This window comes from Cololabis saira, chromosome 17 (assembly GCF_033807715.1).
Source record: "Cololabis saira isolate AMF1-May2022 chromosome 17, fColSai1.1, whole genome shotgun sequence".
Lineage (NCBI taxonomy): Eukaryota > Metazoa > Chordata > Actinopteri > Beloniformes > Belonidae > Cololabis > Cololabis saira.
This window is the reverse complement of record NC_084603.1, coordinates 38,279,573-38,298,303: the sequence shown is the minus strand read 5'-3', so window position 1 is coordinate 38,298,303 and position 18,731 is coordinate 38,279,573. Positions and strand designations below refer to the sequence as shown.

At 40.6% G+C, this 18,731-nt stretch overlaps 1 protein-coding gene across 1 annotated transcript in view; it reads left to right on the top strand.

The window, feature by feature from the left end:
• Positions 1-260: 260 nt before the first annotated feature.
• Positions 261-18,731, top strand: part of LOC133463578 (cationic amino acid transporter 2-like) — a 30,722-nt gene continuing 12,251 nt past the window's right edge. Inside the window, exons 1-4 of the mRNA XM_061745173.1 lie at positions 261-451; positions 15,047-15,417; positions 18,145-18,300; positions 18,414-18,579. Coding sequence (XP_061601157.1) covers positions 261-451; positions 15,047-15,417; positions 18,145-18,300; positions 18,414-18,579 — 884 coding nt within the window. The remainder of the gene's footprint in view (positions 452-15,046; positions 15,418-18,144; positions 18,301-18,413; positions 18,580-18,731) is intronic.

Below are 18,731 nucleotides of genomic sequence, written 5' to 3'. Positions count from 1 at the left end.
AAACACCTTCCTTGGGTACCTGGCTCCCACCATTGTCCAATTGAAAAGTGATTTGAATGGCCTTTACGATGAGAGTTTAAAGCCTACTGCCACATAAGATCTGACTGCATGTCGTCCCCTCATCCAGAACATGATGCAGTCACTCAACAAGTCTGGAGGGCATGCTTGACAAGAAAGAACACATACTAGCAGCTATACTACTTCTAGTGTTCAAGATGGACTGGGCGGAGGACGAGATTAAGTGTTTGCAATAACGAGTGATGCTGAAGCAAGAGTTGCAATCTGTTGACGTGCCTAACGACTCTGATCAAGCCCAGACCTCTGATGATCTTGAGAGGAAAAGCAGTGCTTCATCCTTTTTCAAGTTCAACCGCATCCCATCAAGCATCAACAAATCTGAGGTGGACATCTACCTGGATGCACAGACCTCTGATGATTTTACTGAGTACCTGTACGTGCTCCTGCCCAACTGAAACAGCTGTTCATCAAATACAACACAGCACTCTCTTCAAGCGCTCCAGTAGAGAGGCCCTTCAGTTCTGGAGGCCAGATATTTAGGCCCAGGCGAAACAGATTGGGAGATGCCATCTTTGAGAAGCAACTGCTTTTAAATGCAAACAAAAAAAAGTAGTCTTACTGGACTTTACTGGAAACCGTAGGGCTAGTCTGTGGACATAAGAGTGGACTGCTTATCCAACATTGTGACTTTTGTGAGGACTTTTAATTCAATTGTGTTACAACATTAATGGTAAACATAGATATCAATTAGCAAAATAAGAGATTTGTTTCTTTGGAAACTAATACTTACAGTGAGTGACAGAGCACCACCTAGTTCTACAAGGGTGATTAATTAAGAAGCATAGACCATAAAGATATTTTCTGTTCAAATGCAGTATGATACTAGGTTTTGTTAAAGTGTCTAAACAATATTTCAGGACTTGAGCATTTTTTTCCTTGCTGGTGAACATAGAAAAATAAGAGCACATGTATTTTATGTTTGTTTTGGGGAAGTGTTCACATTCCTATTACAGATGAACACCTAGTTCTACAGGGGTTGTTATCTGCATGGAACTGTGGCAGGAAAGACAGCTACTGCCTCAAGGACAGACAGTCAGACGGCGCATTGCCTCTGGATCAGCTGAGTTCATCTGTAGTAGAGACATCAACGTGAGCAGATTTATTTAAAGCATTTAACAAATTACTGCCAAGTAATATACAAGATTATTCACAATTCAGGAGAGAACTCATAATTTGAGAGGATATGGAGATTTTAAAATACCTAAAGTTCGAACCACTCGTAAAAGCTTTTGTGGGTGTGTCTGTGGTGTGAGACTTTGGAACAGTCTGGATATCCAATACATGCAATGCCAAAATTGTCAGACCTGGGTTTAAAGGAGGACTCGGCTGCAGACCGAGAACGGTAATGACAGGTTTTTATTTAGATGTTCTTGAAGCTCTTAAGACAGGGTGACAAACAAACAGGCTACGAAAAACTAGACGTCACCAAAAGGCGCGGAGACAAAACCCAGGAAATGAAAATGAAATGAAAATAAAAATCACTCCAACCAGAGGAAAAACGCTACACTGATCTAAATACACTATATAAATCTCAAAATCAAATACTCTCACAGAGGGAAAAAAACGAAGCTGACAATAGTAAAAACCTAAGCTACACTAGTCAGGACTATAAAGAAACAAAAGGCGCTCCAAAAGGGAGGAAACATGAAAAGGAATCAAAACTACTTCTAATGTCTAACCAAAAATCTTATCAAAAAAACAAGGTCACTCTTCTTCAGAGGAATTACAAAAACATAGAAATATAAACTTGGCAAAAGGTCGAAGGTTCTTAGTCAAGGCTGTGACAGGCTGGATGTACTCGCTAGGACGAGATACTCTGGCAGCCAGACAGGGGAAGACAAAGACTTAATACACATGAGGAGGAGTGACACAGGTGGAAACAATCAGGGAATCAGGGGAGACATCAGACTGGTGACACAGGTGGAAACAATCAGGGAATCAGGGGAGACATCAGACTGGTGACACAGGAGGAAACAATCAGGGAATCAGGGGAGACATCAGACTGGTGACACAAGAGGAAACAATCAGGGGAGACATCAGACTGGTGACACAGGTGGAAACAATCAGGGAATCAGGGGAGACATCAGACTGGTGACACAGGTGGAAACAATCAGGGAATCAGGGGAGACATCAGACTGGTGACACAGGAGGAAACAATCAGGGAATCAGGGGAGACATCAGACTGGTGACACAAGAGGAAACAATCAGGGGAGACATCAGACTGGTGACACAGGTGGAAACAATCAGGGAATCAGGGGAGACATCAGACTGGTGACACAGGTGGAAACAATCAGGGAATCAGGGGAGACATCAGACTGGTGACACAGGTGGAAACAATCAGGGGAGACATCAGACTGGTGACACAGGTGGAAACAATCAGGGAATCAGGGGAGACATCAGACTGGTGACACAGGTGGAAACAATCAGGGGAGACATCAGACTGGTGACACAGGAGGAAACAATCAGGGAATCAGGGGAGACATCAGACTGGTGACACAGGAGGAAGGGCAAGTGACCTGAAACGAGAGGGAGGTTAGTTTTCAACATAAAACAGGAAGTTTGCCAGACAAAACCCTCAAGACAGGACATCCCTCACCGCGGTGTGACAAAAATATCCACAGATTTAAATTGCTATATAAACACATGGTCTGGTGAAAGTATAAAGAGAGTGGGTTGTAACACTATGTTAAATCATCTTTGGTCTTGAAATGTTGACGTGTACTTGTTGTTCCTCATCAAGTTGGTATGTATTGTCCATTACCTTCTGGTATTGTTGTCCTTACCAGTGCTGGTATGTATTATAAATGTAAGTTAACAGTTAACTGTCACCTGTGGTGACAATATGTACATTGTTCCTAATTTTAATTTTTTAACAAATTGTGGTTATGGAATGCAAATACTGTAGAATAATTTTATTATAATTTGATATAGGTCTTTTGTTCATTGTTCTGGTTTAAATGTTAAGACAGGAGGAAGCCTTAAAAATCTGTGAAGTTATTGATGAGAAACAGGGGTGGGATTAAATTAATTTTCTTCTTCCCACTCCCTTTCGAGTGTTAATGAATTAATTTGAATATTGAACCTGCACGTCTACTGTTAAAGGTATTTGCTTAATTTTTCTGTTGCACGCAGGTCACTTATGTTGTAAAAATGTTGTACCGCTTGAAATAAATCTGAACTGACTGAGTGACTGAGCATCAAAACAAGACGTGGTCCATTTCACAAGGCCAAGGCAGTCACATCCTAATCTCAGAAATAAAGGCTGCAGAGAAGAGGCGGACACTCAGCACTCTGAGTTCAGAGGGCTGTACTTGTGTACTTGTAGACATGAGCCACTTCTCTTCATTGCATGGTAACTCTCTCAGTATTAGAGGCATCGTCCCTGCACTTGGCACAGAGTCAGAATGATCACAGGAGGGCTGTTTCAGAGCTGCGTCAAAGCTAACAGGCACACAACTTTCCTCGGAACGGAGTGGGACGTGAGTTGAGTTGTTGATTGTTGCTCATCACGAAGGACGAGAAGTGTCAGACACACCGTCCATCGAGCATCACGGCGATGCAAGAGTGAGCAGTCAACTCTGCAAGTGCTACAGTACGTAACAGTGTGTGTGTGTGTGTGTGTGTGTGTGTGTGTGTGTGTGTGTGTGTGTGTGTGTGTGTGTGTGTGTGTGTGTGTGTGTGTGTGTGTGTGTGTGTGTGTGTGTGTGTCTCAGTCACCGTGAACCTGTCGCTTCCCCAGTTCCTCTCTCCTTAATTGACACCCGAGCAGCTCTGACGGAGGAGAAACAACATCTCCGGCTTCAGTGCAGCTTCCTGACAGCTGCCTGTGATGATCTGCATCTTCACCCAAATCATGTCCCTTCACATCTTCAGCTCGTCTGCCTCCGCCTCTTCTTTCTCCTCTTTTTTACAAGGATTTCTTGTTTCATGTGTCTTGCATTTGAGCCATTTGCTCGTTAACATTGAAATCATTTTGCGGTTTTATTTTATTTTTGGTTAACTTCCATCTATCCATTTTCTAAAGCCGCTTTATCCTTTGCCAGGGGGTCTGCTGGAGAAGATAAATGTAAGAAAAGGTTACTGCTTTTTTTGTATTTTCATGAGGTTTCTGTAATTGTAGAAATTAAACAAAATACAACCTTATGAAATAGCAGGTTTTAAAATGTAAAAGACATAAATCAATTTCAGACTTCTTCTATTGTTTATTCCAAGAAACACAAACCCAGGCGGAAAAAAGTAAAGAAAAGCTAGATTGCATAAATGTGAACAGCAGGGGCGGCAGTTCCATGGTCGACTTTGTTGTTTTGTCATCGCAGACACATCTTGTGGATGCTCTAGCAATATGGCAAGCCGTTTTAACATTTAATGGCTAAGTTTGACTATCCAGAATTAACATTGCAGATATCTACAACTGCATTTGGCTAGTCGTAATTACATTGTGACTAGTCAGAATTGTCATTCAAGATATCTGTAATTACATTTTGACTATAGAATGGAAGTTAAAGATATCTCCAATTTGAGAAATCTCTAATTAAAATTCATTTCAAGATAACTTGTTTACAGATATCTACAATTAAATTATGACTATCCGTAATTCCAATTTGAGATATCTACAACGTCATTTTGACTAGTCATAATTCCAGTTCAAGATACAGTATCTACAACTTCGTTCTGATTAATCAAAACTTAATTTATATTTTATAATATATAAAATGGATGATGAATATATCTATCTCTATGAATTGAGGGGAATTACAGATATCTTGAACTGGAATTCTGACTAGTCAGAATTAAATTGTAGATATCTGAAACTGGAACTACGGCTAGTCGTAATTCAGTAGCAGAGATAGATATCCGTAATTCACATTGCGGATATTTGCAACTGAATTGTAGATATCTGAAATTAGAAACCCCACACACATGAATGGCAGAATGACGTTGTGGATATCTGAAATGACAATTGTGGACAGGAAGAATGTAATTGTAGATATATGAAATGCTATTTATGACTGGGAAGAATCGAATTACGCTTATCTGCAACACATCCAGTCTAGCTGTTAAATATTAAAATGGCTGAAAAAAGGAGGTGTTTTGTACGTTGTAAGAGCCGATGTTGAACCTTATCTGTTGAACCTTATCTGGGAGGTCAACTGCAGTGAAAGAAACTTAAACATGTCACACTTTCAGCCATATATTTTCTTTTTTCTATCTCTAATCCGACATGCCAACCCAGCAAAGATCTACGACAACCAAAACCCAGAGAAAAACAGGAGGGGACCCATCAATCTTAGACATCCGTTCCTCTTCACCGTCCTCCCCTAAAGAAGAACTCAGCTAATCAGTCCGGTCATAAAATCAGGAGGAGGTTCTGCGCTGAGAGCAACCATCAGAGTACAATCTTATAGAAAAAAATCCTAACACAGTCGAGGCGTATAAGATACTGAAACAATATATTGATCATATAGTCTGGATAGTTTTTGGTGCACTTTAGCAGGTTTTGCACAGAATTGTGCTGGAAACCATTAGCTGGATCCAGGGCCGCCACAAGGGGTGTGCGAACCGCGCAACCGCACGGGGCCTCGCGCTGTGGGCGTTTTGTTTTTTTTTCCTTTTCGTTTCTTTTCCTTCATAAATATCAACAGTCACGTTCCATTACAGACCTAAATGTGTACTAGTCTGTGCATATCAATAAATATATGTGCAATGATGTGCATGTCTGTTGTTCAATACAACTGATCAAACCAAGCGCAGACACAAGCTGCTCTGATCCAGACGGGTGGAATTGGAACAAACTGTCACACCATGTCGAGAGAACGACACAGATTCAGGAAATTTCCAATCAGGGAATGAAAAAAGAAAAAAACTAAAGAAAATGGAAGAGTTTAATGCATCTCTGAAAGGCTCATTTGATAAATTTGTTACAAAAATCACAGATCCGACCGGGTCTCAAGCAGCCGTGGGGCCCTGCTTCGAGGCAAGCCCAGATGATGATGAGGCAGGGGAAGGTATCCAGTATTTTGCTAATTGGAGAGTTAAAATTGCGCATATAGAAACCCGATCCGACCCGAAAAACCCAAAAATTAATTGTCTAAACCCAGGCCATTTCGCACAGGGCCTCGCAAATCTCCCAGACGGCTCAGGCTGGATCCAGTAGCACCTGTTGGGATTGTTGGATTAGGACCCAGACGTAGGAGACCAGGAGGCAGGAGTTCCAAAAAAAACCAATGATTTATTAACAAAAAGCGCTGCTGAGCAGGATCCAAAATAAAACAGAACATGAACGTGACAAGCCTGACCAGAAACATGGAGGGAGGAAACAGTACGGACCAGTTGGGATCAAGGGAAAAACCAGAGCAGATATACACAGAGGGGTTAACGAGACACATGTGCAGATGATCAGGGCAGATGGATCAAGGGAAGTCAAGACAGAACTGAAACACAAAGACACGGGTTTAAAAAATAACTGGAACTGACAAAATCTTGACAGCACGGCTCAAAATGCGTCATAAAAGGCTCCTATTTGATGCCATACAGAGAAAACCAGACGCTTACAGTAAATCCCATCACTAATCAAGCAAGGTGAGGCAGCGTTCAGTTATTCTGCTCCTCACCGGTGGAACAAACTTCCTGTAGACCTGAGGTCTGCTGCAACTGTAGATCCTTTAAATCAGGATAAAAACATTACTGTTTACTGAAGCTTACTCTTAAATTAAATACTTACCTGCTGTACTCTAGTGCCCCCATTGTTTATGTAATAATTGCTCGGGGGTTTATGTTCTGGGTCTCTGGAAAGCGTCTAGAGACAACATCTGTTGTATTAGACGCTATACAAATAAAATTGAATTGAATTGAATTGCCCTTACTTTTTAACAACTTGTGCTTTTTATTATTTTACCTCTTTTCATATAATTTTATTTGTTATTTAAGCGTACTCTCAAATTAAATACTTTTTGAAAAACGCGCAAGGTTATGGATAAGCCCTGAATGCAGGCATTGTGACGTAGAATTGTCTAATTGGTTTAATTCACAGTACGAATCGGAACAGATTACTTTTGTAATAATGTATTTGACCTGGTCTTTGTACGTTTTGACCGTATAGAAACGTAATTCTCGTCAGTTGTGTGAAATAAGACCTGGAAACAGGCATTGTGGCATAGAATTGTCAATTTGGTTTAATTCACCGTAGGAATTGTTACAGATTACTTTTGTAATACTGTATTTGACCCGGTCTTTGTACGTTTTGACCATATAGAAACGTAGGCTAATTCTTGCCATTGTAAGAATGAGTACCTGCTGTACTCTACTGCCCTTACTTTAAAAAATGAAATTGTGTAATGCTGATGTAAAGCACTTCGAATTACCTTGTGTTGAATTATGCTATACAAATAAACTCGCCTTGCCTTGCCTCATCTGAGATGGAGGGGCCACTTCATGCTTTACTGCTGGATTTCCAGTGTGTTGCAGGTTTGCAGGCGGCTGATGCTTCACCTTGTGTAGTCCTGTTTCTCTAGCAGCATCCCCAATAAACGTCACCCCACCCAGGAGGCTGTTTGCCAAATTGCTCTTGGATCGGGGGTTTCCATGGCGACCACTCACAACTCCTGATCCGCTCTGCTCACAGGACCAAACTCAGATCCAGGCACACATTTACTCAGGTGCGATGATGTACGACACAATAACACCAATGAAACAATGCATCGATTCCTGCTGCTGCCAGGATGAGGTGGAAATATGACTTCAGCACAACGGTCACAATTACCTCTCCATTAGAGCCAATAGAGAGCAAGAGAACAAGTTTACAAGGACCCAGGCCTACACACACACACACACACACACACACACACACACACACACACACACACACACACACACACACACACACACACACACACACACACACACACACACACACACACACACTTGGCTTCCTGCCATCCCCACCATCACTATTACCACTAAAACTAAATGTGTGGCGGGAGAGGATGTGAGGAGGGGCTGAATTAATTTTTACATCCATAGTTCCACATTAATTGTCTAAATTATTTATACACTGCAAGTCAAGGGTAGCCCTCACAGAGCGAGCAACACGGGGTGGAGGAGGGAAGAACTACCCATACAGTTTATTATCATTATTATGGAAACATGTTTAAATTAAAGATTAAAATATGAAATATCACTGAATATGAATGTACTCCTAAAACAGATTTAATACCTATCCCTTCATGTCATCGGTGGGGGGATTATGTCATCGCTGGAAATGTGAACGGGAAAAAAAGCCGTCAGTTACTTGTTTATCCTTTATTCTCATGCTGCCATCTGGTGGTAAAACGTAGGTATTACAGGTCTTACAGGTATTCAATTCAATTCAATATAAAGGTTCACTCTGGGCCAGGGGTCACCAACTATATTTGTCAGAGGGCCAGAATTTTACCAGACAGTCACCTTGGGACCCTCAAATAAAAATTAATTAAAATCACATTTTGTCATAACATTATTATTTGATGTTTATTGTTTATATTTTTTTTCCATTTCATTACAAAACTGAAGGCATTTTTAGCCTTAATGAGTCAGTCTCCTATCACCTAAACCACAGTCATCCACCAGGAGTGATAGAGACATTTAGCCTCAACTCAATTAACAGGTAAAATGGCTCTCAAAGGCCATGAAATGAAAAGTTCATGTGTAAAACAGATCCTAAGAAAACAGATCCAAAGTACGCATTCATCATGCCAACCTTCCGGAATGCATCACCTGTTCGCCTCATTTGCAACGAAACCGGATTGGACGGTTCTGCGGGCCGCCAGTTGATGATCACTGCTCTAGGCGCTTTCCAGACCCAGAACATGACCCCCAATCAATTATGACATAAACATAAACAAAGCTGGACATTAAAACATCAGAAGTTTATTTAAGTATGTTTCAAGTATACTTTCATTTTAATTTTTATGTACTTTTAAAGAAATATACTTTATACTAAATATACTTATACTAAGTTATAGTTAAGTATACTTGGCTTATACTGAAAATGATATAAAAAGTCTAAGTATACATAGCCAATACTTACACTTAAACTTCTGATTCAGATATACTCTACAAAAGTAAATTAAGTATTAAAATAAATAAAAATGCAGGCACTCTGGTGGATTGAAAAAAGTTAAAAAAAAACCTTTATTTTGACTGGGTTACATCTAAAAAACACCAACGCGTGTCGGCTTGCACCTTCCTCAGGGTGTATGGACTAATTTATGATTACTTATGCCCAAGGAAGCATGTTGGCCACCACTGATCCATGATGTATTCTGATCAGGCTGATGAAAAGATGACAGATAGCATGAACCACATCATGTGTTCTACAGGATAATACCAAACAAGACTTCTGATAAATGCTAGGATGTTCAAGGGTGTGTATCTCCTGGTGCACGTTGCCTGTTTAAGGGTTAAGTTTGATGTAACAGGTCAGCTTTGGGGTAAAAAGCTGAATAATGAGCAGTGGTGTAACTGCACCTGATGCACAGTGTTATTAACCCACACAGAGACAGATAAATACTTATCAGATTTTTATTGGAGACCAAATCTGACCATTCTCATTTGACAGACTTCATACCAAAATACATGTAACTTTATAAAATTGATCAAAAACAATTAAAATTGCAAAAGGAACAGTCTCCACATACATCTTAGCTATTACAACACTGGACTTGTGATAGGACTCATTACTGCTTTTAGTCACGTTCATAGGGATTAGGCAAAGGTGTAATGTACAATTGATCAACTGTTTTAAAAAGAACACATTTCATTGATATCATATCTGGCCAGATGGCACTTAAAGGTATTGTGACATCATTTTTAAAATGCTTTTAACACTATTAAAAGTCTTGGCCAACATCCCTCAAATGTGTCTAAAAGAGTGTAACAAGAAAAACTTCACTCTAGTACTCCATTCCTGGCTTTTTATGACAGTGTTTTTTTTTTCGCCGTGAAAAACGCTTCCTTTACCCCCTTTCCTGTCAATCATTGCTCCGCTCCTCCTCCAAACCTCCTCCAACCCAACTGCTACACACTTCTGCCGGCGTCTCCACACACACGCGCGCACACCGACCACAAACACCCACACACACAGCCCAGACAGGGCGACTACAGCCCGGGGATGAAGTCCGTGCGCACACCGAACCGGACTTCTAACAGCGGCGTCGGAGAGTTAAGCCGGGAGCGACAGGCGAAGCATGCACAGAAAAGCAGTCCACCGCAAACAATCATAAAAATAAAGGCATGCAAGCAGCAGTGTCCCCTTATCTTAAGTCCAGTCAGTGGCCGCGGGTCTTCTTAGCAGTTTTCCTCCGGTGATGAGAAGAGAAGAGGCTCTAAACAGCTCCGTGTTAAGCCTGATTTAAGGTTCCGCGTTAAATCGACGCAGAGCCTACGCCGTAGGGTTCAGCGTACGGTGCGCGTCGCCGCGTAACCCTACGCCGTAGGCTCTGCGTCGGTGTAACGCGGAACCATAAATCAGCCTTTATGGTGCGCTGGAGAGGAGAGGAGGCAGGGAGCTGGGTGGAGGGGGCGGTGATTTAGCGGGTTTATGCGTAACGACGCGCCAGCAAACCACATGCGCCGTTTTTGCATAGTTATGCGGAAAATCCCAGAAAGCACACAATACACTGAATGTTAAAAGTTTGTTGTTTTTTGGGTGTAATTGATGTCAAGACACCCAACAAAACACAAAAAATCAAGAAAAATGTGTTTTTCATGTCACAATCGCTTTAAGGTTCCAGTCTTTTTAACCTCATGTATGAAAGTACTCTGTACATTTTATCTGTGAATCTTTACATAAAGGCCTGCTAGATTTAGCAAGTACCTCAACCAACACACAGCAATGTTTGGTACATGTACAATATATATGAGTTTTGATGTTCACACGTTTGTTTAAACACAACCAAGTCATTAAGTAAACACAATTTACCATCTTTCAAGTATACAGCACTTTAGTCGGTTATATTTTTGACTGTGATACAGAACTCCATCAACCAAAAAACGGCTTTAAGACCAGAAGCAGTTACTTAGATTTCCACACAACTTGGCAATGGCAAGCTGGGATATTTTCCTGTAGTGGGGGCTGCCCAAAACCCTTGACACTTCCATTTAGTGTATCACATTTTTCTGTTCTTCACTTATTAAAATAAAGTTCTTCAACGAATGACTGAACCTTTGTATTTGTCGAGGTGATAGTATGCTTGGCCTTTTCTGGCAATTCTCTCCACAACAGAAATAAAGGCCCCCAGTGTTTTACACTTTGTGGGACATGTGTGAGCAAGTGTATGTTGAAAGTCATGTGGTCTTTCCCATAAAGTCTTTGAAATTCAATTACAAATTTTTTGAGAGCCAGTTCTGTCATCAAGATGCTGCTAGTTTTGATTTTATCCTGGAGTAATGTATATATGTTGAACACTAATAGGAACAGATGATTCCAAAATCTGGCAGGGAGTATGCCTTTCAATACAGGGAGAGCATAGAAGATGAGAAAGGCTCGCCACTCTGAAGCTTTCCAGAATTTCCTTTCACTCATTGACGTTGGTGTCCTGGTCATCTCAACAGGAGGTTTAATTTTTTCAAGTCGCAAATCAACGTCTTTCATCTGTTTACCAATGTACCACGGGGCTTCACTGTTCGCTGTATCAAACCACAATGTAGACAGTTGCCGAGTTACTCCAAGGCACACGTTGTGTTGATATTCAGGAATTAAACCATTTATCATTTGGAAGTGACCAAGCTTCATTAAAGGAGATGGGCCTTTGACTCCAAACACTGGCTCATCAACTGATGCTCACATAGCATGGCTGAAATGATCTCTCACATTTCGCAGGGGGGGCTCAGGTCTATCATATGGATATGATTTCCCACCTTTGTGATAACAAAAATCACAACCGTAAAAGCCATTGAACTGCTTTGTGTTACAAAGCAGGGGTCGAGCAATTGAATCAGAGCTACAAATCAGAACAAACACTTTAGATACACGACAGTTTCCCTGTATGTCTAGACAATCAACCCCTTCAGTCTCTAATGACGACTCTTCTGAAACAAATGGCGTTAGTAATGTCAACATGGATGGTTTACTAGGTCCAAACCATTAAGCTGATATCAAAATGTGGTTTTTCCTCACATCTGGTTGCAGTTCAATGACCTGACACTGAATTGGCCAAAGGCTGCATTTTGAACTTTTGAAGACCGGTACGCAATTCCAAATTAGGGTCAAGTCATCTTTCCCAAGAACGCCACTGTCACATAACTTTTGATATTCGTCACCACACTGTATGTCAGAGAGAATACCTGAAGTTTTAGTTTTGTCATTAAGCCTGGCACTGTGCAGAAGCTGCTTAATCTGTGCACGCAGGGGACTTTTTTCAGGTTTGCGTTGGCATCAAACAGTGTGTTGCAAGAGTCACATTGAGAGGGACAGTCAGCTCTAATGCCAAGGTATTTTAAACAGCTTTCACAATAAAAGTGAACTTCAACTGTAGCTGATCTTCCAAATTCTTTGTGGAACAAGTGATGTGAAGGTTATGCACCTTCGCTGCTCACGCTCATTCTAACGGTAGCAGCGGACGTCACGGTCAACGGAGGATAAGGAGCAGCCGTTAGGAGCATAGACTGGAGTTAAAACTCGGTTATTCCTCAATATGGCTTATGCAATATATTTTTTTAAAGACAAAAGCGTTGAAGTGGGGAAAATCGACTGGATGTACAATGGGGACCAGAAAAAAACATGTTCAAAAGACATTACACAGTGCCCAGATCTTGAGGATGAAGATGGATGGATGAGTGTGAAGTGGGATAAGCCGGGAAAGAAAAAGAAAGACAGTCGAACCATTTTTCCGGCCAAAGTTTTAATGATCGGCGGTAAGTCATGCAGCATAAAATTATATAATTTAATATGTGTCACATAACTAGCTTGATAGAATGTAATGTTAGCCAAGGTTAATTTAAGATTAGTATTAGCATAACGTATCAGCCTGTTAATCAAGGTTGTGGGGATGACTGGACTTGCTAGTTTGTGCTATCATAGTTTGGGGTCATATGAGATGTTTGAATTGAAGCACACGTTGTGTAACTTTTCCAAACTAACTTCTTATGCACTTTTTTGGCTCATTCTGCCAAAACGTTTTACACATAGACAACTACAACGACCTCTGCCAAAAGAGGGAAGATTTTATCAATGGTGGAGACATCTGGAAAAAAAACGCTAGGAGGAGGATAATTCCCAACAGCAAGTGGGTGGAGAATGAAGACGAAAATAAATAAACAAAACAGGTAAATAAATACAGTAGATCAACAGTAGACAGTACAGTGGAGAAGCTCTTGATTGAAAAGCATACAATTCAATAGAGAAATTACATGCTTACTTCTTTCTTACACATCATTCATGTCGTATAGTGAAAAGTAAAACCTTCCCTTTATTCTTCTGACCTTACTTGATCGCTTCATCAAAAACTAATAGGGAATGGGTCATGGAAAACCTGGAAAAGTAATGGAAGTTTCAAAAGTAACTTTCCAGGACTGGAAAAGTCTTGAAATTAAGTAAAATCTTCAAAGGTTTTGGAAAAGTCAAGGAATTTTGTTGTCTGTGATTTAATTAATTATTAATTAATTCATGTCATTCCCTCTCTCTCCCCCTTTCCCTGTCTATCTTTACTTTCTCAATCAGTAAGAAGTTAGTAAAAAACCTGGTACCACCTGATTCTAAGTACAAAATATTTTATTTAAGCACATCCCTACTATTAACCTTTTAACTGTAATTTTGACAGCAAAAGACAACAAAGGCCACCTGTCCTGCAAAAGAGGCCTCAGACAAAATGATTGAGGGCCTGAAGAAAGAGAGAAGAGAGAAGAGAGCTGATGGCAAAAAAGCAGCTTTGGAGGTAAATTATTTGAATATTTACATGTTTTAGAGTTTAAGTCAGTCATTTTGAATTGAAGTAATTACTTGTACATAAGGTTTGAAGTCAAAACCATGATCAATAGAACTTTTTACCTCAATTACATTTAAGTTAGGGATAATGTGGTGTCCATTAAGAAGTTTGAATGGTTAACGTAGAGCCGTGAACCGTCTTACTCAAAGTGCATTAAAACTTGATGATTGGAGGGACACCTCAAAGGGCAGGATACAAAAACCACAACACGAATGTGACAAAGTAAAACTACCAAAACCTGACATGGAAACCACGGAGGGAGGAAACAATACGGACCAGCAGGGAGAAGTGAAAGACAAGACCAGATATACAGAAGGGTTAACGAGACACAGGTGCAGACAATCAGGGCAGATGGGAAACAAGGGAAGTCAAACTAAAACTGAAACACAAAGACATGGGCTTCAAAATAAAACAGGAAACTACCAAAACCGTAACATTGGTGAATGTGAAAGAATTTTTAAAGAAAAATTATTTTCTTCTTGCAAAAACATCCAACTTTCACTTTTAGGACCAAAAAAAAAAATTCAGAAAAAATCAAATGTACATTTACAGATGACCTCTTCTTCTTTCAGACATTAACGCCTCCCTGGAAATTGATTTGAAGAGGAGGTGAGTGATGAATCCTCCACTCCTGATCCCCTGAAGTGGTTTCAGCTGTGCAGGAACAGCTGAAGGTTGTAGCTGAATCCAGGGAGTGGCAGTAGTGCAGCTTTTAGGATGAACACTGCCATAAAACTCAGAAGAAGAAGATTGAAACTATGCACTTACCTGAATCTGCAGGGCTGTGTTGAGCTGCTGCTTGAAGAGAGAAGCACATCCTCTTCTGCAGCCATCACACACCTGATGCAGACCCACCCTGTTTCATTCATTTAAAAAATGTCAAGTTACCCTGAAGGCAGAGCCCTAGAAACTGCTGGCGGGTAAATCACTTTCACTCAAGTCTTAAGGGGAGCTCCACATATTAAAAGTCAGGTCAGGACACTGACAGGTTTCATTTGTGGTTTCAGAACATGCTGCACCAAAGTGTTGCGGTTCCTCCACAGCATAACGAGGAGGAAGCCCGTGGAGCCTGAAGGTGAGGAGTCGGGTTTGTGCCGGTGCCTGAGCACCATGGACCTGGTGGGGCTGGGCGTGGGCAGCACGCTGGGGGCCGGGGTGTACGTGCTGTCCGGAGAGCTCTCCAGGCAGGTGACCGGCCCCAGCATCGTCGTCTCCTTCCTGGTAGCCGCCGTGGCCTCCGTGTTCGCAGGGCTGTGCTACGCTGAGTTCGGGGCCCGCGTCCCCCGGACGGGCTCGGCCTACCTGTACACCTACGTGACCGTGGGAGAGGTGTGGGCGTTCGTGGCGGGCTGGAACCTGCTGCTGTCCTACGTCATCGGTAACGTACACAGTCTTTCATTTTTGGCGCTCCAGAAGAGAAATCATGTAGTCTGAACGGGGTTTTGCTAGAGTTGTTGGGATTTGATGTCCAGTTCTCCTTTGATCCAACCAGATGTTTCACATTAATCCTTTCCTGTGTGGAACCGAGACTCCAGAACCAACAATGGATAAAAAATTAGTTTTTTTCTTTTTGGGAACATGAAAATACAGAAGCGTATTGCATTGACTTGGGGGGAAAAAAAAAATCTGCTCTGTTTTTCTGAATTAACGAGATAATTCAGAATTCCGAGAAAAACTTTTATGAAAAAAAAAAAAAAAAATCTGAGAGAGAAATCTTGGAGCAGATTTTTTGTTTTTTTTCATTAAAACTTTTCTCGGACTTTCTCGAACTTTGTTTGGTTTATTACACACACACACACACACACACACACACACACGCATATACACACACACACACACACACACACACACACACACATAGTCACTTAGTCACATGCATATACACACACACACACACACACACACATGATCATATACATACACACATACACACTGGGTTGTTCACCTGCATGCTGGCTCTCTAGTTTTTGGGTTTAGGTAGCGGTAGCGATAGCTTAGCTCAGACTGCGATCAGATCTCAAGATTTAGGTCGATTGCTGTTGTTGTTTTGGTCGGCTCCGTGCCGGTTTCGTGCTTTGTTTGTGGTTTTTTGTTGCAGATTTCCAGTGCTTGACGTGTGTTTCCGTGTGTTCCTGCTTCCTGGATTGGCAGTGGATGTCGTCACCCCCCCCCCCCCCAAAAAAAAAAAAAAAAAAAAAATCACTGGGTTTGTATGTGTATATTTATGTATGTGTATGCATATGTATGCGTATATATATGTATATATATATTAAATATAGTAATAATGCACATATATATACTTTTGGTTTCTACCGTCATGGTATCAATCATTAATATGTGTGCAGACAAGGTAAAAAAAAAAAAAAACTTTTCTCGGAATTCTGAGATAATTAACTTGTTAATTCAGAAAAACAGAAAAACATTTTTTTCAAGTGAATGCAATATGCCTCTGTATGAAAACAAACAAACAACAAGAATTAAAATAATTTAGTCTCTACTAACTTTTCCTTTATTATCAGTATGAAATTCCTGTCATTGACATGTAAACAGTCCATTTTTCAAATCAAATCAAAGTTTTTTTTAGATGGGACAATGCATATTAATGAACACTACATTAAGCAGTGTAAATACACTGGATTTTAGCAGAAATGCTAGTTTCCACCCGTAGTCCCCACAGAAAACATAAAAACAATTCAGTCAAACAATACAATCAAACAAGGGAACAAACATAAAACATACATAGTAGCAAAATTGATTTAGCAGCATTTAAAAGCAGTATGGATTGTATCTAAAGTGACTTGAGTTTAAAGTGACTTGAGCAAAAAATGCATATTACAATAATGAAATACCAGCGATGGTAATATTATGGTACTGAGAGTATCCAAGTTGCGTGACATACAAAGTGTGTGTTGCTTTGGACATTGCCCTAGTACATACAAATTAAAACAGGTAATTAACATTAAGAAAAACTACACAAGTTTAAGCCTGGTTGTGATAACAGTATTGTTCTCCAGTAGCCGTGATTTAAAATGTTTGGTGAAAGAGGTCAGAGTGGGAAGTTCACGTATCGTGCTTGGTGTTACATTCCAGGTGTGAGAGGCACAAACTGAAAAAGTGGCTAGACTAAAAGCACTTTTTCTTAAAGGAAGTATACAGTCGCCTCTAACACCAGCTGTGGTTCATCTGTTTGAATTTATTTTCACAGATTCTTGTAGTGGGGGTGGAGCCTGGCCATGAAAGATTGTATAGATCAAAATAGCTTCATATTTTACAATGTTGTTCCAGTTTAAGCTTTCATGCTTTTTTTTCAATATCTGACAGGGATGGTATGTTTTGGGTTTTTCATCCAATACTTTCAGGGCTTGTTTGTAGACTATTTCAATTTGTTTTAGTGTTACAGGCTGTTGCCCAGCTTGTTATGCAGTAGGACGTGTGGTATGATCATGGTATCAAAATATAATTTTGCTGTCTCAGGAGTTAGGTTGTTCCTAATAAAGCTGAAGTTGGACATTTTCTTGACATTGTTCTTTTGAGGCTTTTATTAGTTGCGTTTACAGTCACTTTGTGTTGGAGGATCTGTTTTATGTCACTTTCTTGTGGTTGCTTTCTAACAAGCTGCTAACAAAGTTTTTAACACAACATTCCCAGTCACTATGCCAAGATAGGATGATGTCACTACCAGTCAACGGTCTGGACACACTTTTCTCTATATTTGTATGAGAAGCTGTGTCCACACTTCCCACTGTCGTGTAAATGATTTAGGGGCAGTGCTAGGCCAGAGTATCTTTGGTTGGCGACGGTGGGAATGAGATTGCAAAAGTTGGATAATGCTTCCTGAAAATAACCAAATGAAATTGAAACCAGTATTTAAAAATACTCCTTGGTTATTTTTTGTAACTATTGCTTAATTTAGGGGAAAAACATGCAGGGATAACTAAATTGAGATTGTTCCTGATTCTATGGATTTACTGTACTGTGCAGAAGTCTTAGGTGTCTCTAATCTAGTTGTTTATTAGAGTTCTTAATGATATCCATCTTTAATTTCCACTCACTTACAGATAGAGAAATGCATATCTAATTTTTCAAGTCTTTTTCTTCTTCTTAGGAACTTCTAGCAGAGCTAAAGCCTGGACTGGGGCTTTTGATGACCTGCTAGATAACGTCATCGCTGAAACCCTGCAGGAGCACGCACGCATGGAGGCGCCAGGCCTGGCTCTGTACCCAGACTTCTTTGCTGCTGCGCTGATCATGTTGCTTGCTGGTGATATCTTCAACTTTTATCTTATAACATTTGATAAAACAAAGAATGGAGATGCAAGATATTCCAAAATTGAAATGTCACGCTGTGCTTGCCCCCCTCTCTGCCTTTTCCAGGGATACTTGCATACGGCGTGAGGGAGTCTGCGATCCTGAACACTGTTTTTACGGCTGTAAACGTGGCGGTGTTGATTTTTATCATCATCTCTGGCTTCATAAAAGGAGATCTCAACAACTGGCGCATCAGTGAGGAAACTATTGCCAATGCAACTCTGGAAAAGGAGTAAGTTGTATTTGTCAGTTTCACATTCAAGTAATTGACGTAAATTCAGATGAAGAAGTCGTCTGAATGAAACTAACTACAATGACTGTGTTTCCATGCATCAATAACCCTTTTAAAACCCGAATATTGGCAATAACCCGAATTTGCACGGC